The 27,957-nt window shown below is 48.8% G+C and overlaps 1 protein-coding gene across 11 annotated transcripts in view; it reads left to right on the top strand.

Annotated features, from left to right (window-relative positions):
* The first annotated feature begins 701 nt into the window (after positions 1-701).
* SYNE2 (spectrin repeat containing nuclear envelope protein 2) overlaps positions 702-27,957 on the top strand; it is a 256,417-nt gene continuing 229,161 nt past the window's right edge. For 7 of the 11 annotated variants that reach the window (XM_083607756.1, XM_083607761.1, XM_083607760.1 and 4 more), the window contains exons 1-2: positions 809-1,907; positions 17,994-18,113. In XM_083607756.1, the coding sequence (XP_083463882.1) occupies positions 1,286-1,907; positions 17,994-18,113 (742 nt within the window). In that variant the 5' untranslated portion in view covers positions 809-1,285. Of the gene's footprint in view, positions 1,908-17,431; positions 17,768-17,993; positions 18,114-27,957 lie in introns of those variants that run through there. The other 4 variants (XM_083607754.1, XM_083607758.1, XM_083607762.1 and 1 more) reach the window with 4 other exon arrangements.

Raw genomic sequence — 27,957 nt, 5'->3', positions numbered from 1 at the left:
GATAGCAGCTCTCCTACAGATATGGTCATTGTGGTCTAAATCAAATCCTCCCTCTCTGGGCCTAGCAACCTCCACCTTTCCTGGACGAAACACCTTCCTTGATTCTTTTCCACCTGGCGTACTTTGGTATGGAATCAACTTTGGTAGTCCCTGTGGACAGTGGTGCTTGGTGGGAGACTGGTGGGTCGGAAGGAAGAGAGCCCATAGGTGGAGCCAGAGGCAATGACAGGATTGTTGTTGTTTGTTGTTTAGTCGTGTCCGACTCTTCGTGACCCCATGGACCAGAGCACACCAGGCACTCCTGTCTTCCACTGCCTCCCGCAGTTTGGTCAGACTCATGTTTGTAGCTTCGAGAACACTATCCAACCATCTTGTCCTCTGTCATCCCCTTCTCCTTGTGCCCTCCATCTTTCCCAACACCAGGGTCTTTTCCAGGAAGTCTTCTCTTCTCATGAGGTGGCCAAAGGATTGGAGCCTCAGCTTCAGGATCTGTCCTTCCAGTGAGCACTCAGGGCTGATTTCCTTAAGAATGGAGAGGTTTGATCTTCTTGCAGTCCATGAGACTCTCAAGAGTCTCCTCCAGCACCAGAATTCAAAAGCATCAATTATTTGGCGATCAGCCTTCTTTATGGTCCAGCTCTCACTTCCATACATCACTACTGGGAAAACCATAGCTTTAACTATACGGGCCTTTGTTGGCAAGGTGATGTCTCTGCTTTTTAAGATGCTGTCATGGATCACTGCCTTGCTTGAAAAGGGGCTTGAATAACTCAGAGAAGCTATGAGCTATGCTGTGAGGGCCACCCAAGATGGATAGGTCATAGTGGAGAGTTTTGACCAAACGTGATCCACCTGGAGCAGGAGCCGGCATGCCACTCCAGTATCCCTGCCAAGAAAACCCCATGGACAATGACAGGATTAGCCAACTCATTCTAGTTTTTTCCCATCCTTCCAGGGAACTGGCCCACTGGCAGACCAACTCTGCGTTACACAGTGCTAAAATGTGCTGGTGTAGGGCAAGATATTTTGAGAGGTGTTTATATTTCAAAGTCTTTTATAACAGAACCAGATCCAAGCTCAATGGCAGGGGCTTCTTGTTCATGTCCCGCTTCCCAAGTTACTTTGGGTGGCTGTCTCATGTGAGCATCAGAACTGCGTGAGCTGGGATTTCAAAGGTTTCTCTCGCACCATCTTCCCCATTGCAGAAGTTCACGCTGCTGTGATTCGGAAGTCCCTGGATCACACTCGCGCACCTGTTCCTAGATGGCAAGGCTGCCCCGCGCCCATGCTTTCTAAACACCTGCGCAACATCCACGCCTCCCTTTCTAAGCACAATCCGCGGCCGCCACCGGTGGATCGGGCGCAAAACCCGCGCAGAGAGCTTACGTCCTTCTCTGCTTGCCAAAATCCCACGGTGCGCAATTCCACTCACCACCAAGTAAGCCCGCTCCGAGCAGGTGCCCTCCCTGCTCCTCCTCCCGGCCTTCCCCGCCACGTGCTGTTTGTTTGTTTGCGCGCTGGCCGGGCCGAGGCGGGCGGCGAGGAACTGCACGCTAGGCCGGGAGCGAGAAGGGAGCCTCCTTGTTCCTTCTCTCCCGGGGGCGGACTGTCGGGCCGACGGCCAAGGCGAGGCGCGGCGCTCCAACCCCCGCGCGCTCCCTTCTTTCCATCCGGGGCGGCCGCCGCGATCCCGCCGGAGAACCGCAGGCAGCAATCGATCGGGCCGAGCGGCACCGGCTCCGGGGCGTGGTTTGCGCGGCAGAGGGAGTCGGAAACCCCCCGGCGCGGCGGGGAAGGAGAAGGACTCCGGCGCCAAGGAAAGCCCCGCTCTTCCCTTCCCGCCCACCAGCGACCTCCCCAGCTGATCCGGAGCGGCTGCCCCCTGCAGACCCCGCGCGCAAAGAAAAGTGAGCCCTCTCCTTTTTTCTCTCTCCTCCCTCCGTGCGCAAAGGAGAGTCCGCGGTTGGGGAGGGTCCCCGGGCGTCGCTGAACCGGCAGCGGGGGAAAGGAGCGGGCCTTGCTCGGGGCAGCAGCGGAACTCTGCGCTGGGAGCGCGCGTTGTGCGTTGATGGTGGCACAATCTTTGCATGGGTGGATCGCCTGGAGTTTGGAGAATTTACCCAGCTCCTTGCGCGCGCGCCTTTGGCGAAGTTTTTGGAGCAAAGCGAAAGCAAAAGAGCGCTCGAGGGTGGGGGCTTGGCAGAGATCGAAGCGAAGAAGGGAGGGGGAGATTTGTTTTTATTTTTTAATAGTGAAGGGCAGTTACTGATGCTGCCTTTAAGAATCATATACTTGGGAAGTTCCGGGCGGCAGTGTGGGGCAGCAGAGATTAGGAGCAGCGGCCCCAGAGCCGCCACCTCCCTTTTTTGCCCCCAGATTCCTGGGCTCGGGAGGGAAAGAGGCGAGCGCTGCTGCTGCTGCTGCTGCTCTCGGGCGCCTTTTCGAGAGCCTCTCCCTCCGCGCCTGGGCGGGAAAGGAGCTCGGGCGGCAACGGAGGCGGGAGCCATTTGTTCCCGTGGGATTTGAAAGAGAAAGGCAAAGGCTGGCAGGATGGAAAAGCCCCTCGTCTTTCTCCCTCTCCCCAGTCACACCCCACCCCCACCGGGCCTGAGCTTGGCGCAGGTGTTGGGGAGCGTGGCCCGCGCGGATCGGGACCGAAGCGCGCAACTTGAGCGGGGTTTCCTCCTTCCCGCGGCGAGGCGCCTCCGTCCCCCGCGCGCGGCCACCACTTGTTAGGCGAGCCCTCTCCCGCGCCTGCGATGGGATTGGCTGCCTGCTCTACCTGGCCCCCTTTGTTGTCTGCCGCTGCCTTTGTTCTTCCCTAGGTGTCCGTCCCACCTTTCTCCCTTCCCCTCCTCCCCTGCCGAAAAGACTGGAGCGCGGGAGGAGGGCTGCAGCCCCGGGGCGCCTCTGCTCGGGGGAATCCCTCGGAGGAAACCCGCCCAGGGATCTAGGACGAGGCGGGCTGGGGCTGCAAGGAGGCAGCTGCCCCAATAACAAAAGACGCGTGTGACATTTTGAGATTAGCTGTGTTTGTTTGTGTCATGGACGTTTGTAAGCTGGAGATGCAACGGGATGCAGCTTTTTCAGAATGGAAGGACCAGGAAAGAGAGCGTCTTTTAAATACAGCTGTCAGCTCCAGTATAGGAAGGCGTAAAGAGCCGGTTCTGCTTTATTTGTGTATGTGTGGTGGTGCTGGTGGGGTAAGAAAGGAGAGATTTGCGATCGGTGAAGTTAGCGAAACCTAATTCATTAAATCCATGCTTAACTTTTCAGAGCAAAACAACAACAACCCCAAACCCCACACCCAAGGGAGGTTAGAGAAATTTAAAACAAACAATAATTTATATGCAATTTGAAGCACGCAAAAATCAGCAATAAAATGCTGGGTGAAACATTTGAATGTTTTAAAAAGCAACTGAGGCTGTCCGTTCTTCTTGAGGTTAGAGGATCCCAGAAATGTGAAACAGCAAACAAAATAGTTTAGAGGTACAGTATGTAGATGTGCCACAACATGCCAGATGATTAGCGAATCAAAACTGTAGCTCCAAGGAGGCCATCAAATTGCTGCTTGAGTTATGGTGGAGGTCTAAACTGTTACATCCTGAGTTGTGAGAAATGGATAATCACTCACGTGCTTTGAACCCATCCTTCATTCTGCAAAATGTTTTTGCATTCAGCTCTCCAGTTCTGCTGATGGGAAGACTGAGAGTGCGTTAAAGTGGGGGAATCCCACGTAAACAAGGGAGAGGAGACTATTATTCCAGCCTACCTCCACAGGTGTGCTCTTCTGAAGGTGTAGCTCCCAGCTGGAGCTTCTCCACTGCCCCAAACTCAGTAGGTGGACTTCGGCAAGCCACTCACTCTTAACCTTGCCTCTTCACCTGCAGTGCTGGAGCAATAATTCTGCAGAGCTGTTGTATGGATTACTGAGATAAAACATGGGTCCCACTTTGAAGATCCCGAAGGTGGGGTGCAGGGCCTGTGGTTTGGGATCAGCTGCAAACCCCACCCACCATTGGTTGTGGCTCCCAATGAACTTTTATTGTGGGTCAATCACCCTTTGTAGGAATATATTGCCCTGCCCTGCTGTAAAGTGAAGGCTGGATACTGTTAAGGGGGTGGTTCTCAAAAGAGGAGTATGTGTTTCTTGCGGGAAGCCTTTTCTACTTATGCTTTAGTGTGTGAACTGAGGGATTCACAAGCAGAGCCTGGCAGAGGCTGAGGGTGAAGTTGTTGGCATGCATCTGTCCCCGGAGGCAGTGGAGGAGTGTGCCTTTGGGGGTGAAGTCAAACAGCTGGAAGATTACAGCACCTGCTGTGGCTGTAGAGACCGATACGGGAGAGACATGTTTTGTTGCAGATGGGGCAGATGAAAGCATCCAGTTGCGCTGCTGCAGATGCACCACGGCATTTATTCTCTCAGCGCACCAATTATTTTCCTCCCTCCTTCCTTATGAATTTGATTATTTCGGTCACAGACCAGTTCCAGCATACATACAATATCAAGAAAGTCATAAAACACAATAGGGATACATTTGAATTTGCAATTAGGTATAACGGATAATACAGATATAGCAACAGTTAAAAAAAATATAAATTAAAACTTAGTCACTAACATATAACCTAAAATTATCATTTAAGGCCTTAATCATTATGATAGCACAGCTTGTTCCCTAAGTTTTATGGCAATCGCACAGAATTTGGCTACCCTTAATGCAAGGAGTAAGAGTCTTCCCCAAAAATAAAAGTAAGCAACCATTTCTAAAAACTTAGTGTCCTTTTAAACTGACCGTTGCTAAAAGTTTCATATTTTATTCTGACAAAATTGATAATTCAGTATGGTGAATAATGTGTATATGTGTGTGTGTGTGTATATATGCATATGTATATGTGTATGCGTGCTTTTGGAGATCTGGAGGGTGGCAACATGAGAACGGGCCTCCCTGCCTCCCTCCTCTGGTCACAGCTATGGATGCACGACCTGTATGTCTGTCTCCAGGCACTGTGATCGTCCGCAAGGGATTCCCACATGATGTTGCCAGCCTTCATGTCATGTTTGTGGACATCTTTGTAATGCAGAGGGTGAAGACAGATGTAACATTTAGAGCAGGGGTTGGCAAACTAAGGCCTGGGGGCCGGATCAGGCCCTATTGCCTTCAGGATCTGGCCTGGACCTAATGGTCAGGGGTCCCTTTACCTTTACAGTAAGAAAATGCAGATTCAGATCTTGCCAGGACCACAACAACATTGGCCCAAGGCACCCAAAAATGATACTGATAGGAAGGTGACTATGTAGGCTGCTTTGAGCTTCTTGGAGGAGAGGCTGGAAGCATGACGTGGACATAAAACTAACTGGGTGAGCCTCTAGTAACGCCATCAAGAAAATCCTCAGTTGGAGCAGTTTTCCACTTCTTAATAAAATTAACGAGGTGTGATTTGTGTGTGTGTGAAATTCACGAATGTTGTGTGTTTCAAAATTTAAAAAAGCAGAGTTGGCCAGAAACATAGGCAGATGGACAAGACTGGCAGCTCTTCGAGTATTGGTGTCCATGCCTGTTGTTTCATTCTTGGAGCTGAGGCCAAGCTGGTCTTGCTACAGCTTCTCACCTGAGCTGACTATGAGTGGCTACAGGATATGGAGACATCCCGGCAGAGAACCAAAGGCTATGCCAAAAAAAGTTGCAAAGTGCCTTAGGGGAGGGCAGAGAAATGTCAGAGGAGACGCTGGCAGCTAAACCCATTTCCCAACACTTCACTGTCCTCCTCCAGCCTTCCTTCCAGCTGCTTTCCCCTGCCAGATGCTAAACACACTGAACAGGGTGGGGCATAGCTCAGTGGCAGAGCAGGTGCTCTGTATGCAGAAGTTCACCAGTTCAATCCCTTGCATTTCCAGGTAGAGCACGGAACATCAGTGATAAAAACATTTGAAAAATATACTGACAGCCTAATAATAAAATAGTCATCATAATAACAGTATAAAAGTAAAGGGACCCCTGATCATTAGGTCCAGTCGTGACTGACTCTGGGGTTGCGGCACTCATCTCGCTTTATTGGCCAAGGGAGCCGGCATACAGCTTCCGAGTCATGTGGCCAGCATGACTAAGCCACTTCTGGTGAACCAGAGCAGCGCACGGAAACGCCGTTTACCTTCCCGCCGGAGCGGTACCTATTTATCTATTTGTATTGGTGTGATTTCGAACTGCTAGGTTGGCAGGAGCAGGGACCGAACAACGGCAGCTCACCCCGTCGCGAGGATTCGAACCGCCAACCTTCTGATCGGCAAGTCCTAGGCTCTATGGTTTAACCCACAGCGCTACCCGCGTCCCTTATAATAACAGTATATTCCCCCACATTTTCACAGAATCAGAGAACTGTAGAGTTGGAAGGGACAAGGAGGATCATGTATGGTAGTTCAATTTCTGCCATTCAGGAATCCTTTGCCCAATGTGGGTTTCGAGCCCGTGACTCTGAGATTAAGAGTCTCGTGCTACCCCTCTTTTGCATACAGTCTCTCCGCCTGTGAAGCTGTTTGGCAGAGACTCTTGATTTGCAGGGCGAGAAATGCCTTTCTGTAGAACGCTGAAATTTCCTCCAGGCTGCTGCTGCTCTTCTCGAGGGATTGGCAAATGCAAGCTATCACATACCTCCACAATTAATAACTATTAATCATAATAGAATTGTTAATACAATGGGTCACATCCAGCTGTTCTGCTTGTGCAGCAGATGTCTGTTTGTTCAATGGAAGTTTCCCTTTCCTCTCCTCTCCCATTCAGTACCCCCCATCCAGTCTTAAAATCTGCTCCTGAGTGTTGGAAGACCCTCTAAAGCAGATTTTGAAGGGCGGGGGGGGGGGGTAGAAGAAGAGAAAGTCCTGTTGCGTGAGTGGAATTTTGCACACAACAACGGAGGCCACCCAATATTTCTTAAGCTTTTCAGGTTGCATTACATAATGAGTGTGCAGCAACTGAAGTAGCTGGCTGCATTACTGGGCAATGACCTCACAATCTTAAAATACAATAAAATATGTCACTGTCCGTTGGCTTGGCCCTGTGCTTTTCAAAGCAGAAGCGAGTCATGGTTGCTCATGTTTCTCCCATGTCGTTTCCACACATACCATGCCCGCTCAGTTCAGACTTCGTGTTCCTCTTAAACCTGCCTGCGTCGCTATGTTGTAACCGCTTGAACTACACGAGCCCGTGATCATGTAAGATGGAAGTCTGCTAGAAACGTGGAGGCAGGGATCTCCAAAAAGCCCTGCCTTAATGAGGAATTCCTTTAGCGGCTTTGGATATGGAGGACAGCTTGTCCAGACTTGAGATGAAATGACATGGTGAAATTTGAAAGCAGGCGTGAAAATATAGGCCTCTCTGAACAGCATTAGTTGTAATGCATGAACTTCTTCTGATACGATTCCTCGAGACTTATCGTGTTTTTCGCTCTATAAGACACACCAGACCACAAGACGCACCTAGTTTTTGGAGGAGGAAAACAAGAAAAAAAATATTCTGAATCTCAGAAGCCAGAACAGCAAGAGGGATTGCTGCGCAGTGAAAGAAGCAATCCTTCTTGCTGTTCTGGCTTCTGGGATAGCTGCGCAGCCTACATTCGCTCCATAAGATGCACACACATTTCCCCTTACTTTTTAGGAGGGAAAAAGTGAGTCTTATAGAGCAAAAAATACGGTATTTCCCCACTCCTCCAAGTTTGTGTTATGGATGTACAGAAACTTAGCAAGTGAAGTTTTCCCATAAAATGATGGGGAAGATTTTGTCCACTAACCATCATATCATTCCGCAGGGAAAGGCCCAATCAGAGTTACCGACTCTTCCACTGAGCTCTGCATCTGTACCATTCATTAACATGGCATTAGCAGAAGATTTTGGGAAGGGTGAAAGCTCAGTGGAAGAGCATCTCCTTTACATAAGGTCTTGCATTCAATCCCCACCATCTCCAAATACGACTGGGAGAGAGCCATGTCTGAAATCCTGGAGAACAGTAAAAGGCTGCTTCTTCTGTTCATGTCCATGTCCTTCTCCTTTGCAAGTGTGTGTGTGTGTGTGTGTGTGTGTGTGCAGGGAGAGATTGATTTTGGTTTTGAATAAACCATAGTTTAAGGAACCATAGTATAAGAAAGCTGCTCATTTTTAGCAGACTTTTTACAAATAAAGGACAATAACACAAACAAGCAAAGTTTATCAATGTCCTCATTTTTCATGACACTCGAACAGGGAAATTGCATTTTGAGCAATCCCTCCAAACCACAGTTTGATCATTCTTTGAAATCCTGTTTTGGAACGCTCATCTCAACCACAGTTTCCCAGTTTGGATGTCACAGTGAACTGGTTTGATGAAACCAGGAAGTGTTCTGTTAAACTGAATCCATGATGGAAAAGGAGGGAGTACATGACTTGTTTTCGATCCAAGCCATAGTGGAACTTCTTTCCCAAAACTTAAACTGCAACAAAAACTGCTTCTCCCTCTCACTTGCTGAAGGATGTCACCTTTCAAAGTCAGGGGAGAGAAAGTTCCAGCCATCAAGGAACACTCAGGGTCTGTTGTTGAAGTCCCTGACCAGCCAGTCATTTCCCGTCCTCAGTAAGCCAGACAGCTAAACTCATTAACGTGTTTTCCCCCTCGTTCTTTTCCGGGCAAAGAAAGAAACCAACAAACACTGCTAAAACGTCTCCTTCCATCCTAAATATAATTGGATTTGAGCATTTTAAAGGGATACTGTTGAGGCAGCTAGGCCCAATGGATGCTGCACAACTGGTGACCCACCTGAGTCCACGAAGGGTCCAATAAACCCCCTTTCTGAGAGCTGCTTTAGATTGCAAAAGAGAGGGGTTTGCTAAGCACGTTTCAGGCCACAAAACGTGGCTGATGTGCTTTGGGAAGGAAAATATGTTTGTTTTCTCTCCCAAATGTTTTGGTGAGCAGAAACCATTCTGTTTGGGATTGGTAAGCTGAAAGCATCAAATCCCCTTAAAAAATGGCAATGGGCACTTCTGTTCAAAATAGGCTGGATTTCCTTGTTTATCCGGGATTGTCAACCAGCCAAGTTAATGTTACTCTAATTGCCGGCCTCCTCCTCCTTCCTGTTTTCGTAAATAAGCTGGTTTTTGAGCAGTGTTGCATGTGAGGAGAGTAGAGGAAGCCCTGCTCATTCCTCATTTATTTTATGGCATTCCTTTGGTGGTGCTGGTGCTGTTATATTGCTTTTATTTATTGCTTTCTACCAAAAAATAATAATAATGCTCTTTGCAAATAAATAAGCCAATTTGCAAATATATTGTTGCAAAAACCGGGTGTCTGCCTCTCTCTGTGTCGCTTTGTAGAATGGAAGACACGGTGCAGAATGTTATACTTCAATAAATATGGTTTATTCGCCTATTTACGCCTTCAGTCTGCATGGAGGGAGTCCGGAAGTTAAAGATGAGCCCCCGGCTGAGTTTTTAAAAGTTGAAGACAACTGCTATGAAGGAACATAGTGTGGATTTGGACCAGGGAGAGTTGGATTCAAGTCCTTTTCCAGCACCTGGGAACTGTAGTGCAACCTTCAGGCTGCCTCCCTCCAAGATGGCTTTCAGCCCTCCTTTTTCTGCTTCTTCCTCCCAACAACCCTTGTTCAAAAACACACCCCAGGAATTCCTCTGCAGCTTATATTTCTCCCTTCCCACCCCATAGGCAATCCTAGAATTTATTAATTTCTAGTGTTTACCCTAAATCTGTAACAGTATAAAGCAGTGAACTGTTTGTGAGTCATTTAGAGCCAAACGCTTTGAATAAAACGCACTAGAACAAATCTGAAAGTTGTCTGACAGAGAAAATAAAAAGGACGTATCCTACCATACCCCTGAAAGAACACAAGACCATCGGGTCAATGGATCAGGCCAATGGCCTGTCTACTTTGGCACCCTTTTCTCACAGTGGCCATGTGCGACCTTGGAGCCTCTGACCATTTACCTCCATGAATTTGTCTGATTTCTCTTGTGGGGCCACCCAAGTTGGTGGCCATTGCAACATCTTTTGCGCTTGCGTGAAGAACTTTATTTCGTCTGCCCTGGATCTCCCAACATTCAGCTGCTTTGGACGTTTCCTGTACTAGTATTAGGAGAAAGGGAGGAAAACTTTCCCCCATCCACATAACCTTGCATGCCTCTGTCATGTCGCCTCTTAATTTTTCTCATAATGTTTCAACATTTCCTTGTTGTTAACTAGCAGAAAAAGGCTATAAATCATGCCGCAGTACAGACTAACAGTGCAAAGAAATAAAGAACCATTTATCCTCCCACAAAGTGCTTTCCGCCGTGCTCCAAGACATTTCAATTCTTTGCATTTGTGCTGGTGGGATCTGCTGCTACATCTCTCTCGGCTGTGCCTCCCTCCCCTCATTCATCTTTTAAAATCTGCATTAATATTTATATGCATTTTTCCCTTTGTTTTCTAGTCTTCAAACTGCTTTAAAAAAATACGGTACTTGGGAGCTCAGATAAATTTGCCTAGCTAGCAAAAACCCTGAAATATTATGTGTGTGTGGGGGGGATATGTTATAATGCTGTAACGGTAAGTTGAGACCCTCACATCTGTTTCTTAGGCTTGTGTACATGGTGCCTCCAACCTGAAAATGTAGGTTATGTTCACACCATGCATTTAAATCTCTACGATTCCACTTTAAACAGCCATGGGCTTCTCTTGAAGAATTCTGGGAACTGTAGTTTGTTAAGGGTGCTGAGTTGTTAGGAGACCCCTATTTGCCTCACGGTTCCCAGAGTGGTTTTTACAGTCAACTCCTCCGCAGGGAACTCTGGGAGTTGTAGTTCTCATAGAATCATAGAGTTGGAAGAGACCACAAGGGCCATCGAGTCCAACCCCCTGCCAAGCAGGAAACACCATCAGAGCACTCCTGACATATGGTTGTCAAGCCTCTGCTTAAAGACCTCCAAAGAAGGAGACTCCACCACACTCCTTGGCAGCAAATTCCACTGTCGAACAGCTCTTACTGTCAGGAAGTTCTTCCTAATGTTTAGGTGGAATCTTCTTTCTTGTAGTTTGGATCCATTGCTCCGTGTCCGCTTCTCTGGAGCAGCAGAAAACAACCTTTCTCCCTCCTCTATGTGACATCCTTTTATATATTTGAACATGGCTATCATATCACCCCTTAACCTCCTCTTCTCCAGGCTAAACATGCCCAGCTCCCTTAGCCGTTCCTCATAAGGCATCTTCTGACAAGAGTCTCCTAAGATCTCTCAGTAGCCTTAACAAACTACAGTTCCCGGGATCCTTTTTTTGGGGGGGGAGGGAAAGCCGTGGCTGTTAAAAGTGATATGATACTGCTTTAAATGTATTTTGCCAATGTGGACTGTAGTCTGACCTGTTCTCACCTGCATAAGCCTGTCTTGTGGCCATACTGGACTGTGGCAGGATTTGAGGTTGTTGATGTAGAGAGATGGGTGTGAAATACTTAGGGGAGACAGATGTGATACGCACAAATGCTAATACTAATTCTATCAGGATCACTGTTTTTCCGTGAGCAAAGGGTTTCTGCTCTGGGATCTGTGTTATTTTCTGGACAAGCATTCTCTCTCGCCGTAGGTTTTCCAGCGGAGGGTCTATTTATACAACCGTGGCAGGCATCCAAGCCAAACATATGGTGATTCAAAGGCTCTCTCGCTTTTTGGAGTCAACAGAACCTTGCTCTTTTATTTATATTTGATTCATACGTCCATATTTCTTCCTGTGCTAGGAGGACAGCTAACCTTCTTGTTCAGATTATCACAACAGAAATATATCTCGCCCCGCCCCCCAACTTTTCTGTTTCGTTAGAAAGGTCACCGCCATGGTTTCTCATTTTAAACTTAGTGAATGCCGAATTATTAAATGGGTGTTTCCTCTAGCCTTTTGGTCCTTGAGGCACAGTTCTCCCTCAGGCCGGTACTTGGAATTATACTTTGCGCAGGAAGACAGCCGACATGCAATAGTGAGCATGTCAGTTGAGGGCTAAGGGAGACACGGGTTCAAGTTCCTGTTCAGATGTAAAGCTTGTTGTTGTTTAGTCGTTTAGTTGTGTCCGACTCTTCGTGACCCCATGGACCAGAGCACGCCAGGCACTTCTGTCTTCCACTGCCTCCCGCAGTTTAGACAAACTCATGCTGGTAGCTTTGAGAACACTGTCCAACCATCTCGTCCTCTGTCGTCCCCTTCTCCTTGTGCCCTCCATCTTTCCCAACATCAGGGTCTTTTCCAGGGAGTCTTCTCTTCTCATGAGGTAGCCAAAGTATTGGAGCCTCAGCTTCAGGATCTGTCCTTCCAGTGAGCACTCAGGGCTGATTTCCTTAAGAAGGGATAGGTTTGATCTTCTTGCAGTCCATGGGACTCTCAAGAGTCTCCTCCAGCACCAGAATTCAAAAGCATCAATTCATCGGCGATCAGCCTTCTTTATGGTCCAGCTCTCACTTCCATACATCACTACTGGGAAAACTATAGCTTTAAAGCTTACTGGGTGGCAAATTGGGTCACTTGCTCTCAGCGATACCTGCCTTACAGGCAGCGTTTTAAATTCACCAGGCGCATTTTGCACCCAGCTATTGGCCACTTGCGGTTAAGTAGAGATGCCCGGGCGCCAGGAGGGCGTCGGACATCTCTACCACCTGGAGGTGCATGCCTGGGGATCCTCAGATCCTGACTGTTTTCAGACAGTAGCAACACACCCTGTACAATTCTGTCTGTTGTGTTTTATCTGCACAATCAGAATGAATTTCAGGAACCCAAAAGTTGTATTGGAAAACATGACATTTGAGCCTTCTGGCTCAAAAATTGCCCCAGGCATTCTGTTTTGGCGACCATAACCCTTGTATATCCGAATTTCTAACGCTGCTCACAGGGTTGTTTGTTGTTGTGAGAATAAAGTGGGCAAAGGCAAAACCTGTTTACGTTGCCTCGGGCTCTTAAGAGGGAAAGCATAATAATAATAATAATAATAATAATAATAATAATAATAATATATTTATTTATATCCCGCCCTCTCCAGCCGAAGCAGCTAACAACAGTAAAAATAACACAGTTTACATAAAATCACAATCAGTTAATTGAAATACATTCTAAAATCAATTCAGAGTCAAATTAATGCAACCATTGGGCTAGAGTTCTGTGAGGATTGCAGAAGGAGAAAGGGGGTCAGGCTGTGCCTTGGCCAAAGGCCTGGTGGAACAGCTCTGTCTTGCAGGCCCTGCAGAAAGATGTCAAGTCCTGCAGCGCCCTAGTCTCTTGTGACAGAGCGTTCCACCAGATCGGGGCCACGGCCGAAAAAGCCCTGGCTCTGGTTGAATAAAAATATAATATCTCCCCATCCTGTGCAAGTGATGTTCCTTATGTTGTGTACTGTTTCGGAGCTTGACCTCACATCCCTGTTTTACGACTCCCAGGCTAGAGGCTTGCTTTGCTGCTAAATTTGCCCTGGTATGTTACAAGTTGAGGAAGGGTTGTGTCACATAGTAGAGCATGTGCTTCGCATGCAAAAAGTCCTGGGTTCAGTCCCTGGCATCTCGGGGTAGGACGGGGAACTGGCCCTTGCGTGAAACTCCAGAGATCCACTACGTCCTCATGGTCAGAATGAAAATAACAGCTGAAGTTTAAAAGCGGTACAAGATGACCACCTTTTCATTCAGCTAGAAAAGCTTGTCAAGATATTAAAAAAATGCCTTCCTCCAAATGCCTCTCCATGTTTCTGGAGTGGCTGCCTGAAGCTTCTTCTGGACAGAGATACTATTGCACAAAAGTGGGGGGCCACCACGCTGAAAGCCCTGCTCAGAGTTACTGTGGAGCAGCCTTCTGATACTTTGTGGACTGGAAGGAGAAGCTCTCCTGCAGACCGCAGTGACATACACCATGGAAAAAGCGTTCTCTCAAGAATTTACTTGCCCATTCAGGCAGGAATAGGGGGCAGGCATCCTCTCCACAGTTAATGCTGGGATCACCACTCCCCCCTAAAACCAGTCAGCCTGGGCTGAGGGATAGGACTGGGCTTGATCGACAGTGGTGGCAACGCCTCTGGCATGTTTGTCAGCTGCAGCAGAGGCTGCCAGGGAAGCCACGTGCGTGCTTATTCCTGCCCTGGGTATGATATCACCACTGGCATATTGGCAGGGAGGGAGGGCTTCAGTGGCACAAGGATTCTTCGCAGCTCCAGGAGTCATGAAGTCATAGATACATCCAAGGCGCCTTCGTTTTTCAAGGCATTCTTCTCTTCTCATAGCACAAGCTACTGCAGGAGCAGGGAGTCTCAGGCTCTCCTAGCCTCTCCCTGCGGTGTAAGGTAAAGGTAAAGGGACCCCTGACCATTAGGTTCAGCCGTGACTGACTCTGGGTTTGCAGTGCTCATCTTGCTTTATTGGCCGAGGGAGCTTCCGGGTCATGTGTCCAGCATGACTAAGCCACTTCTGGCGAATCAGAGCAGCGCACGGAAATGCCGTTTACCTTCCTGCTGGAGTGGTACCTATTAATCTACTTGCACTTTGACGTGCTTTTGAACTGCTAGGTTGGCAGGAGCAGGACCGAGCAACGGGAGCTCACCCTGTCACAGAGATTTGAACTGCCGACCTTCTGATCGGCAAGTCCTAGGCTCTGTGGTTTAACCCACAGTGCCACCCGCGTCCCTACCCTGCGGTGTAGGATGGCCAGTTTTGTTGGCATCCATCTGTCGCGAGAAACAATGGAGTGTGCATCCCGGGGTGAAGACTAAACTGCTGCATTAGCAGCACCAAGGTGACTTTCCTGGGGTGCAAGACTGGGCAGTGTGTATGGAGGTCCTGGGATGCCCAGATGACAAGACCCTCCTCTTCACCTCGCTGATCTGGTCCAAAGGAAAGCAGAGCAAGACGTTTGGCACCAGCTTGGCTGCAGGAGTTGATGAAAGGAGGTGGACAAGGCGCTATCCAACCATCTTCAGGACTCTACTTCAGATTGATTTTTTTTACTCCTGAGGCTTTTCTTCTGAAAATGTCCTGCAAGGCAGCAGAGGTTTAGGATCAGATTTTTATTAATAATAGCAGAACACTGACACATGCCCTCTCCCTCATAGGTAGTATCATTATGTAGTACAAACTTCTGTGTGCCCACATTGGTCCTAAGTTTATAACTGAATAGGGGGGAAATGGTTTTGCGTAAGAATTGCTGGCAGCAACTTGATATTCCCGCCTTCCAGTGTGTCCAAAAATAAAACAGGCCAGCTCTCTGTTCAGTATTAAAAATGAAACTGGAAGCCAGTCCTACGAAGCCCTCCCACATCTGCCCAGGAAGTTTCCCAAAATCTGCTTCTGTCCTGATTTTTAACAGTGCATTGCTAGGAATGTTCCTTTTGCTCAAATAGATAGGTCTAGGCATGAAGGAAGCTGCCAATTCACTCCAGTCCACAACCTCTGAGTTTTAAGTTGCTCTTATTTCAGGAATTTTGGGCTAGTACATTGCCAGTTCATTGTGACACACCGCTTCCTTGAGATGGCTCCCCATCCCATCGCAAGGAGACTCACTAGTATAAGGAATGCCTTTTTATTGTTTTCCATTAACTGTAGTTGTTTCATCAGAACTGACAGCCGTGGCTAGTCTATGGTTTAGGGAGGAAAGCCAGGGTCATAATCTTATGGTTTGAAACTGCCTTGTTCCCCTACACTGTAGTTAGGACTAGCCACGGTTCTTACGTCTGAACCCAGACAAACTGTGGCTAGTCCTAACTATAGTGTAGGGGAACAAGCTAGTTTCGACTGAAAGTAACCTTGGTTAGGTGAAAACTTTCAATTGCCTCATCTCAGTTGTGACAGGAGAAGAGGAGAGAATGTGAGTCTAAGATTTGTACACGTAACACTAAATTAGGGCTGGACAACTTTTTTTCCGCCAGGGGCTACATTCCTTCAGGGCTTATCTGTTGAGGGCTGCATGGTGATTGGGGGTGTGGAAGACGTTCATGGCGGAGCCAGCACCAGAGCAAATAAGGCCATTGCTCTCTCTTTCTTCCACCTTCTTTTCTCTCTGTCTTTGCCTGCCCGGGGAGAGTCTGGTTGCTCTGGCCAGAGATGTGAACTGACCACTCGCAGAAGGCTTTTCAAATCAGAGTGAGGACGACATTAAATTAGACCAAGGGGCTGCATCTGCAAGGTGCCCACCAAGACCCCAGTATTACATTCCAGCCAGGCTGTTTCATTTCACCATCTCCCAGCCTCTGTTCCTTGAATGCAGAGTGTGCTAGAGGTTTGTCCTTTGCCTGCACCAAGCTATGTTTCCACTGACGGGTCTGCCTACCGCGTATTCCTCCTGTCTCTTCATTTTTACATTAGAGCATCCTGAAGCAAGGAGTCCTGTCAGTCAACTGTGGATTGTTCTGCTGCTTTTTAAAATCGTAGCATTGTAGAGCTGGAAGGGACCCAAGGGTCATCTAGTCTAACCCCCTACAATGCAGGGATCTCAGCTAAAGCACCCAGGGCGGATAGCCATCCAAACTCTGCTTAAAAACCTCCAAGGAAGGAGAGTCCGCAACCTCCCAAGGGAGACCGTTCCGCTGCTAAACAGCTCTTATGGTCAGAAGTGGACGAAATCATGTTTCTGTCTGGAGGCATTTTTAAAGCCTATCATACAGGGAAAGGTACCCCTGACCGTTAGGTCCAGTCGCGGACGACTCTGGGTTGCGGCGCTCATCTCACTTTACTGGCCGAGGGAGCCGGCATACAGCTTCCGGGTCGTGTGGCCAGCATGACTAAGCCGCTTCTGGTGAACCAGAGCAGCACACGGAAACGCCGTTTACCTTCCCGCCGGAGCGGTACCTATTTATCTACTTGCACTTTGATGTGCTTTCGAACTGCTAGGTTGGCAGGAGCAGGGACCGAGCAACGGGAGCTCACCCCGTCGCGGGGATTCGAACTGCTGACCTTCTGACTGGCAAGTCCTAGGCTCTGTAGTTTAACCAAAAGCGCCACCTGCGTCCCTCTAAGCCTATCATGGGACTGAGTAAATGGAAGCAAAGGGGTACATTTCTCAAGGCACCAGGAATTTAGATCTGAAGCAATCACTTATAAAAACACACACACTGTGAGCTGGGCATCTCCCACAATAGGGAGGACTGTAAATTTATTATCTTTTGTGTGTGTTGGGTGAAGGTCGGATTTCTTTGGCTCTCGTTCACTTTTCCCCCAGTGTGTGTGCTTGTGTGTGTACATATATGCACAACATATAAAATTTCATCATCTAGCTGAGCAGACCTATTGCAGTCACGTGCACGAACCTTACACATACATTTGGAAGACACCAAGGTTGCGCACGATTGATGAGGGTGCCTTTGCAGAAGAAAGGGTGGTCATGGTTCAGGGCTGAAAAAATAAACTCTGTTGCATTTGGAACTTGCAGGGGTACACTGTGGTAGCTAAGATACAGATAGAGCCAGAACAATGGTGCTCGGTGTGTCAGGCAACATCACTTTCTTAGTTGCATTTTAATCTTCTGTGGGCTCAGCGACTTTTGCTTCAAACCCGCTACAATAATTGCTGAGCAAGAAAAGAACTTTGCAAAGCGAAAGATTTAATGAGGGGCGGTGGTTGGGGGGGGGGGAGATGCAGAAGAAAAGCAGCGCCCCTGAGGGTAGACACGATAGACGGCCCCAAATTACCCAGGAGACACCATCAACCTTTCAAATCTTTCGCATCCCTTGCAAATCAACACCGCAAATCTTTGAATCCAGATCTGTTTCCTGCATATTCCAGCAATGGGATTTCCAGACCTGGAGGTTAGCCAGCTGTTAGAAATGAATAGGACCCAGAAGAATAGCGTTAGCTGCTTTACGATTCAAAAAGAAGGCGTAGCCTTGATCCAGATAATCTGAGAAAATCTTGAAAAACAGAAGCAAGGCTGCAGGGTGATTCACAAGCTGTCTTTTCTGAAGGTGAAATCCTGATGTGCCTATCTACTAACTTTCTTTTCTGTTTCCTCCCTCTTCCCCAAATTTACCCCAGTTTGGCAACCGGAATGTGCAGTGATCCCAGGGCTTGAGGAAATGGCATCTCCTCAGATACCGTCAGGTGACGAAGAGCAGTCTTCCACAGACTTCGATGATCTCCAGTATTCACTGCAAGGTAAGTTCTTCCGTGTGAGGTTCGGTAAGGGGAACATCTGTAGCCATAGTTTCATCAGGACACAAGAGCATCTCTGTTGGATCGGGCTGATGGTCCGTCTCCTGCAAGCACCCTGCTTCATTCAGGAGCCAGCCAGGTACCTCCAGAAATCACACGAGCAGAAATCTCTTGCTTCTGTTCCACCGAATCTGGTATCGGGGGCCATAGCTCAGTGGTTGAGAAACCTGCTTTGTGTGAAGGTGGTTCCAGGTTCAATCCTGGCAACACCAAGTAGGACTGGAAGAGATCCTTGTCTTGAGTTCTGCAGAGGTTGCTGCCAGTCTGTGTAGACTGTGCAGAGCTAGATAGGGCAATAAGGCCAAGGATGTGTGGACACTGTACCTTTTCAGTGCATTTGAAGCACATTATTTCCCTCAAATCCTGCCCACCTAGCAGTTCGAAAGCACGTCAAAGTGCAAATAGATAAATAGGTACTGCTCCGGCGGGAAGGTAAACGGCGTTTCCGTGTGCTGCTCTGGTTCGCCAGAAGCGCCTTAGTCATGCTGGCCACATGACCCGGAAGCTGTACGCCGGCTCCCTCGGCCAGTAAAGCGAGATGAGCGCCGCAACCCCAGAGTCTGTCACGACTGGACCTAATGGTCAGGGGTCCCTTTATCTTTACCTTTTATTTCCCTCAAAGAATTCTGGGGACTGTAGTTTAAGGATTGCTGGGAATTGTAACTCTATGATGAGCCAGCTACAGTTCCCAGAATTCTTTGAGGGAGATAATGTACATTGAATGTGCTTGAAAGGCATAGTTTATACGCAGCCTGGTTAGTTATAAGGCATCTTCCTATGCAATCCAGATACTTACTGTTTCGGGCCCTTCATTTATCATCTTTCAGGGAATGTTTCCCCCTCCGTAGAGAATATCTGTGCTTTTTTAAAAAAAAATACAAAACAAATCCCTTTGAAATCTCTTTAGAGTGCCATTAGGACTAAGAGCAGAGCCAATTTCAAACTCCCACTCAGCTTTGAAGCTCACTGGTGTGATTTTGGATTAGGCACATTCTCTCAGCCTGGCCTACTGGACAGGGCTGTTGTGAAGATAAAGTGTCTGTGAGTGAGAAGGGGGTAAAGAACCAGTCACACTGCCCTGGGCTCCTTGGGGGAAGGGTGGAATCAAAAGAGGATAAGTAAAAACTTGACTCGTAGAATCAGCGTAATTCAGTACTTGAGTGAACGAACCATGAGTAGAAAAGTCCCTGGTTCAGAATCTCACTGAATTCACTGGGTTGGCCTTTTGACACAACCGTTGAATGTTGGTATAGCTCAGTTGGTTAGAGTGTGATGCTGATAATACCAAGGTTGCAGGTTCGATCCCCATATGGGGCAGCGGCATATTCTTGCATTGCAAGGGGTTGGACTAGATGATCCACAGGGTCCCTTCCAACTCTGCAATTCTATGATTTTATGTCTCATCCTGAGCCATCCATCTGCACCCATCAGGCGGCTGTTAAAAATCCAAGAGCTGTCCAGGGCATTATTGATGGTCAGCTGGCAATGCTAACATAGACATCTGCTTGGTTTCATTCCCCTTGGCCCGCCAGCTCCGGTAACAATTGCTTGAGAGATTTTTCAAGCATGCTTGTAAAACACAGAGGTCTCCCAGAGCTCATGACTGTTGAATTTTGGAGGACCAGATTTTATCGCTGCTCCTTCATGTTTTCCTTTGCAAGATTCCATTGTTGCTGTAAGCCACTGTCAAGGGAACGGCTATGCTCAGGCCATGTTGCAACCTCAGTCACTGTTGCTCCTTGCTACCAATCAAAACAAGCTCTTGTCTGCCAAACCCATCTTCCCAAACACTCTTTCTCGCTCTCTCTCTTTTACCTTGTTTGAACGAAAAACCCCAGCACCCTCTTTGCCTGGAGGGGCATGCCTCATGTTTGGCTCAGAAAAAGGCCCTGGAAATTTTGATGCGCTGGAATGTTTGTGATTTAATTCTGAAGTTGCAGAACCTTAGTGTTGGGATTCTCGGGTAGAGCCAACAAGATGCAAAGAGCGGTCCTGGGAACTGTGTGTCTCGGATTTCTTCCCTGCAGCAATGGTGGTGGGAAGAGGTCCCCCAAAACAGAAAAGACCAGTGTCTATGCACATCCATGCCGATCCTACCCATGGGGCTTGGGATGGCAGCTGGGTTGAAGCTGAGGCTTCATGCGCATGTATATATACCAGCTGCACTGGTGCTATACCAGTTGCACTGGCTCGCGGTGGAGTACAGGATCAATCAGGTTTAAGGTGCTGGTTTTAACCTTTAAAGCCCTATACGGCCTAGGACCCTCGTACGTACGGGGCTGCCTCTCCTGGTATGTCCCACAGAGGAACTTACGGTCTTCAAACAAAAACATCTTGGAGGTCCCGGGCCACAGAGAGGTTAGGCTGGCCTCAACCAGAGCCAGGGCTTTTTCGGTCGTGGCTCCGATCTGGTGGAACGCTCTGTCACAAGAGACTAGGGCCCTGCGGGACTTGACATCTTTCCGCAGGGCCTGCAAGACAGAGCTGTTCCACCAGTCCTTTGGCCAGGCAGGTCACAGCCTGACCCACTCCTTTGATAATCCTCACAGAACTCTAGCCCAATGGTTGCCGTTAATCAGATTTGAATTAATTTTATAATGAAATGATTTTATAATGTTGTATCATTTTACTGTTGTTAGCCGCTCTGAGCCTGGCTTCGGCTGTGGAGGGCGGGATATAAATAAAATTTTATTATTACTATTATTGAACATTAACTGAGCAACAATAACCATTTCTCCCCAAAGTTGTATGAACAGATGAAACAGTTTTATATCGTTAGTCCGCTAGGCTGCATAATCCAGAACTATGATGGGCAGTGGCTACACACATAGATCGATATCTCATAGAATATAGGGTTGGAAGGGACATTAAGGATCATGTGGGCCAACCCCCTGCAATGAAGGAATTTGCAGTTGTCCCTGCAGCCTCACTCCCCTTAATCCAAAGAACATTTCCGTTAGGAAGCCTTTCAGACTACAGTCGTACCTTGGAAGTCGAACAAAATTCCTTCTGGAAGTCTGTTCGACTTCCAAAACATTCAGACACCAAATCACGGCATCTGATTGGCTGCAGGAAGCTCCTGCAGCCAATCAGAAGCCGTGGAAGCCCCCGTCGGACGTTCGGCTTCCAAAAATATTTCGCAAACTGGAACAGTCACTTCCGGGTTTGTGGTGTTCGGGAGCCAAAATGTTCGGGAACTAAGCTGTTCGAAAACCAAGGTATGACTGTATTTATTATTATGTTTATATCCTACCTTTCCTCCAAGGTGGCGTATGTGGCTCTTTCCCTTCTCCATTTTATCCTCACAACAGCCGTGTGAGGTAGGGCTAGGCTGAGAGAGTGGCTGGTCCAAGGTCACCCCAGCAAGCTTTGTGCCTGAGTGGGGATTTGAACCCTGGTCTCCCAAACTCTTAGGATGTGGGTGGCACTGTGGTCTAAATCACTGAGCCTGGGGCTTGCCGATCGGAAGGTCGGTGGTTCGAATCCCCACGACAGGGTGAGCTCCTGTTACTCGGTCCCAGCTCCTGCCAACCTAGCAGTTCGAAAGCATGTCAAAGTGCAAGTAGATAAATAGGTACTGCTCTGGCGGGAAGGCGAACGGCGTTTCCGTGCGCTGCTCTGGGTCACCAGAAGCGGCTTAGTCATGCTGGCCACATGACCCAGAAGCTGTCTGTGGACAAACGCTGGCTCCCTCGGCCTATAGAGTGAGATGAGCGCCGCAACCCCAGAGTCGTCCGCAACTGGACCTAACAGTCAGGGGTACCTTTACCTTTACCTCCCAAAGTCTTAGTCCAACGTCCTAGCCACTGCACCACGCTTTGCCCATCTAGCACCTGTATTTTCTGCCTCGATTGGCATCCTGAGAAAAATCTGAGACATAAGATAATGTTCTACTGCTTGGGGAATAGCATGGAGGACCAGTGTACTTTATCCATGGGTTTTTATTACAATATTGTTGATTGACGGAGTTTGATGCTCTGTTTGTTTTTGAAAGGGTGGGAGTAGGTTGGTTTTTATTCTCTCTGCCACTGATTTTCTTTAAACACTTAAAACATCCGACACACTCATGTTCATCTAAGCCAAGGCCAAACATCAAGCTCTTTTGCCAAGATGATAGCTCAAATCCCTACACAAATAACAGCAATCCCCGAACCTGTTTGCTCTGGCGTAAGAGCTCCGCCGTTGTTTAAATACCAGATTCTCCTTTCCTTTTCAAGAAAGGGAAAGAGTTTCAGGTGTGGCTCCTTGGCCAACAAAGAGCACCGCACCCTCCTCTTTCAACAGAAATAGAGAGATAAGACTCAGGGATGGGGAAACAGGTAAGAAATTCCATAGTGAGTCACAGCATGTTTCTGAATTCTCCTGGGCTGCTATGCAACCAGCTTGAGGAATGCAAAAAAATACCGGACGGAACTGATTCCGTGGCCTCGTCCTCTTGCAAATCAACGCAGCAGCGAAAAATCCCTGCAGGTAGAAAATTAGGTGGTTCGCTTGCAACCCTGGCAGGCTAGGTTTCTAGGTGAAAGGATTTGCTGGAGGGTGGGATTCTCATCATGTGAACTCGTGGCTAAAGTGGGTGTACAGACACAGTTTCACTTCCCCAGCGATGGCTACTCCTAAGCGAATGAGGCATAGTCTCCAACAGAGCATGGATTTGCTCTCACCTCGAGGGCCTCATTGCCTCCTGAGAAACTTTCTGGGGGCCGCTTGCCCGAGGGCGGGCACGGTCCGAGGCACAAGTGAGCATAGCAATGGGTGCAAATTTGACATTTGCACAGCATGCTAGTTTGTGCATCTCCCCTCTCCCGCAATCTTCCATCTCTGCAAACAAGAGGTATTATCAGAGTTCAAAGACACAGGGCAAGGGCATCTGCTTTCCACGCAGAAGGTCTCAGGTTCAACCCCCAAAATCTCCAGGTAGGGCTGGGAAAGACTGCTGCCTAAAACTCTGGAGAGCTGCTTCCGGTCAGTGTAGGCAACACTGAGCTAGGCGGACTAATGGTCTGGCTCATAAGGCAACTTCCTATGTTCCTATATCAGCCAGGCAAGAACAGTCGAGGAAGGTGGCAGGGAGAGTTGTGGAGTCTTGAGAATACAGTGGTACCTCAGGTTACATATGCTTCAGGTTACATACGCTTCAGGTTACAGACTCCGCTAACCCAGAAATAGTGCTTCAGGTTAAGAACTTTGCTTCAGGATGAGAACAGAGATCGTGCTCTGACGGCACGGCGGCAGCAGGAGGCCCCATTAGCTAAAGTGGTGCTTCAGGTTAAGAACAGTTTCAGGTTAAGAATGGACCTCCGGAACGAATTAAGTACTTAACCTGAGGTACCACTGTAGTCCAAAGTCCATAGAGAAGCTGAGAAGGCTTGAGGCTTCTCCCCGCTGCTCTAGATTATATAGAATCATAGCATCGTACAGTTTGAAGGGACCACTTGGGTCATCTAGTCCAACCTCCTGCAATGCAGGAATTTTTTTTGCCCAGAGGGCAGGACTCGAACCCATGTCCCTGAAATGGAGAGTCTAACGCACTACCTCCCGGGAACCTTAATTTCCCCCTGCTGCACCTGTGGAAGTGCCTTCTCCCTTCAGCGCTTCTCAACGAGCCTTTTCATGCTTTCACCCCAATTTTTTCTGGCTTCCAGCATGGGGTGGTGGTGCGGAACCTTTCTTGGCTTCGGGCTGCATTCTCTCATGCCTGATAGTTCAGTCAGTAGAGCGTGAGATGCCGACTCTCAGGGTCGTGGATTTGAGCCCCGCGTTCTGCAAAACGTTTCTGCATTGCAGGGGGCTGGACTAGATGACTCTCGTGGTCCCATCCGACTCTACAATTCTAGGCCTTGTGGGGCTGCATGCCATCGGTGGATGGGGCCAGCAGCAAAAGTGGGTGGAGCAAAGCAGACATGACACTATCCCTTGCATAGCAGGGCCTGGGTCTCTCAGCCTTGCTTCTCAGGCTAGATGGAACAGAAGCGTACCCAGAAAGCTGCCTTATGTTGAACCAGACCGTTGGCTTGTCCAGATCACTAATGTCTGTGGGGTGTGGGGGGACCCATTGGCCCTCCAGATGAGGGTTACCAGATGTCCCCGGTTCCCGGTGACAGTCCCCAGATTTGCAAATCTGTCCCCAGGAAACATGCAACACATCTTATGGGGACTTCCGGAGAGGAAAAATGGCAGGCGCAATGGCAGCAAGCAGCTCCTGAAGCCAGCCAAAGTCAACTGCGCTACCAGGCTGGCTCTGGGCTGCTGACTGCCATTGCTGCCGCCACTGCCAAAGGGAAACTGGGGGCGTCCGGCGGTACAGATCTCCTGCCCCCTTTGTTTTGACTGATCGGGGGAGGCTCGGGAGTCGCGGGCGGCCAGCCGTTGCCCAGTTTAAAAAAGACAACTCTGGGCATTTATGTTTCACAGGGTGCGAAAGAAGGGTTTTGCACCTTGCCTGGCAGAGAAACCGTGTGCCTTGCACCCCTCCTCAGCAATGGCCACCCGCCCGCGACTCCCGAGGCCCCCCAGATCTGTCAAAACAAAGGGAGAAGGGGGCAGGAGTTTGGGGAAGGCTCAGGAGTCACGGACGGGTGGTGCGCCGTTGCCCAGTTTTTAAAAAACTCTGCACATTTACCGTATTTTTTGCTCTATAAGACGCACCTTTTCCCTCCTAAAAAGTAAGGGGAAATGTGTGTGTGTGTGTGTTATGGAGTGAATGCAGGCTGCGCGGCTAAGCCAGAAGCCAGAACAGGGAGAGGGAGCGCTGCGCAGCACTCCGTCTCACTGTTCTAGCTTCTGGCTTAGCTGCACAAAGCCTCCACAGGGCAGTGGGATGAAGGCAGCCCGCTGCCCTCCGGAGGCTTCACAGGCTGCCCCAGAAGCCTCCGCAGGACACGGGGATGAAGGCTCCCCGTGCCCTGCGGAGGTTTCACACAAAGCTAGACCAGCTAGAGGGACCGCTGCGCAGTGCTCCCTCTATTCTGGCTTTTGGATAGCCCCCGCGAAGCCTCCGTGGGGCAGCGGGATGAAGGCTCCCCACTGCCATGCGGAGGCTTCGCGCGGCTCTTGCGGGAAGTGGGGGGAAGGGACAGAGCGCGCAACTCTGTCCCTTCCCCCACCTCCCAGAAAAGCCCCCAAGAACCGCACTCCCTTTAAAGAGTGCGCAGTTCTTGCGGGAGATGGGGGAAGGTACAGAGGGCAGCTTACGCACATGCAGCCTCTTCTGGGCAGGGGAGCCTTCATCTCGCTGCCCGGGAGAGGCTTCAGCGGCTATCCCAGAAGCCAGAACAGCAAGAGGCTATCCCAGAAGCCAGATCCCTCTTGCTGTTCTGGCTTCTGGGATTCAGAATTTTTTTTTCTTGTTTCCTCCCACCCAAACTAGGTGCGTCTTATCGTCTGGTGCATCCTATAGAGCGAAAAATACGGTATGTTTCACAGGGTGTGAAAGAAGGGCTATGCACCTTTATACAATATGCATATGTGCTTGGGCCCAGGGTCTTTTGTCTCACCATCCCCACTACTGACTCCCTGTTTCTACTCCGTTAAAAAAAAAAAGTGTCCCCGGATTCATTGAAAAACATCTGGTAACCAGACTCCAGATGTTGCTGAACTACAACTCCCATCTACCTTTGCCATTGCCCAGGCTTGGGTTGATGGGAATTGTAGTTCAGCAGCTGGAGGGCCAACGGTTCCCCACTCCTAGTCTACGCTGAGTGGCAGGGGCTCTCTAGAGTCCCAGGTAAGAGTCTTTCCCCACCCTCTAGCTCATAGCGGTCAACCGTCCCTTATTTGGTGGGAAAGTCCCTTATCCCAGCGCCGTGACCCGCTGCTGTCCCTTATTGATGATGTCCCTTAAATTTCCTGGGTTTCAAAGGAAGCAGCTCCTCTCCCTCCCTCCCTGCCGGCCAGGGAGGAGGGAGGCTCCAACTGTGTTGCTTGGCTGCGTTGCTCACCCAATAAGGAGTCTAAGAATGACTGGGGGGTGGAGCTTGCATGCCTTGTGCCAATTAAATCGGCCGCGTTGCCTGGGGACTCGCCTTTGCTCAGCGCTTCCCAGCGGAGAGGTGACAGTGGTTTCCCTTGCTGCATCCCCTTTGCCGGGTTGCTGCGCTGTGGGAACCACTGCTTGAGGCTTCGTTTGGCTGCTGGCTGGGCTTTCTGCCTTTGGCTCGGAGGGGCTCAGAAGTTGAACATACCTATGCTCTGAAAATCCCTTATTTTGGCTGCTAATCCCTTATTTTTGAGGCTGCTGGTCCCATATTTTCAAATCTGTGACAGCTATGCTCTAGCTGGGTAATCCCTCTTCCCAGGGAACTCTGGGAATTTTAGCCCTACGGGTGCAGACAGGGCCTTCGAATCCAAGCTGTTGGATTTTTGCTGTCCTGCAAGAGTTCTCCAGGGGAGTGAGTGGCTGCGGGATTGTAGGGGCTGATAAGCCGTCCATCAAACACCTCCCTCCCTCCTGTTCCTATGGCTACTAAGCCTTGGCGTGCCAGAGGAGGGGGGGTGAGGTGGGAGGGGGGCAGCAGGTGTGAGCAAGCCTGTGGAGGATTTACTCTCCATGCGCTCTGATCCAATTTGCACACTATTGCCAGTGCGTAATTCCCCCTTCTTAACCTATTTAATTCTCATGATCGGGTGCCAATTCTGGCAGGCATTGAGAGAAGTTAGCTAGCGAAGCAGGCACTACTATTCTCCATCCCAGAAGGGGGAATGAGAGCACACAGCAGAAAACGAAACCCGTGTTGGAAAAGTTGAAATCAAATCATTGTTTTCGAAGGTGGGTGCCCCTAGGTGAAAAAGCGGAATAATTTTATTTTATTTTTTAGTTGAGGTTACATCACACTGTTGATCTTGCGGTGTTGTCAGATTGGCCCGGCTCCAGAAATAACAAGATCACAAAACATTACTTCCATTCCGTCAGTTCTTAGAGGGCATAATTGCAAATCTTCATGTGGCAGATTAGGATGGATGTTGTTCTGTGGCCTTCTTCTCTCGCCTTCTTAGCGGGGAATTGTTATGCAGTTCTAGAAGCCCACACGATACAGGAAAAAGTCCCAAATTCAGTTTAGCAGCAGTGATGGCTTTAGGAACTTCCAGAATGTCAATATTTTGCCAGAGGGATTCCTATGCATATCAGAACTGTAGGTTGGTGCAGTTAAATGGAAACTGAGCCACTCTGGTGCCCTAACACACCTACAGTGTGTTAACCTCAGGTTAAGTACTTACTTCGTTCCGGAGGTCCGTTCTTAACCTGAAGCTGTTTTTAACCTGAAGCACCACTTTAGCTAATGGGGCCTCCTGCTGCTGCCACACCGCCGGAGCATGGTTTCTGTTCTCATCCTGAAGCAAAGTTCTTAACCTGAGGTAATATTTCTGGGTTAGTGGAGTCTGTAACCTGAAGCGTATGTAACCTGAAGCATCTGTAACCCGAGGTACCACTGTATTTTTTTAAAAAAGGTGGTCTTGTTATTTGATGCATTGAAACGCGTGAGATGAACTAATGAATAATGGGAATACCCTGTAAACACCTTGCAATAAAAAAAAAGGATGAATACTCTTTGCCCTATAACTTCTCCCAAAACAAATCAGAATAAACACTCAATAAAAGCTAGACATTGTGCAGCTACTGCATAAGATGGGATAGCTCAGTATGGGAAAGCCCTGAACGTCCTCACGTCTTCAGCCCTTTATACCTGAAGGAGCTCCATCGTCCAGCCCGGACACTGAGGTCCAGCTCCGAGGGAAGGAGAAGAACGCCATCTTCCCTTAATTTCGCTTTTTAAATGGGCAGGTGCAC

The sequence above is a fragment of the Podarcis filfolensis genome, assembly GCF_964270895.1.
Source record: "Podarcis filfolensis genome assembly, chromosome: 1".
In the NCBI taxonomy this organism is placed as follows: domain Eukaryota; kingdom Metazoa; phylum Chordata; class Lepidosauria; order Squamata; family Lacertidae; genus Podarcis; species Podarcis filfolensis.
This window is presented reverse-complemented; position numbering and strand designations above follow the sequence as displayed.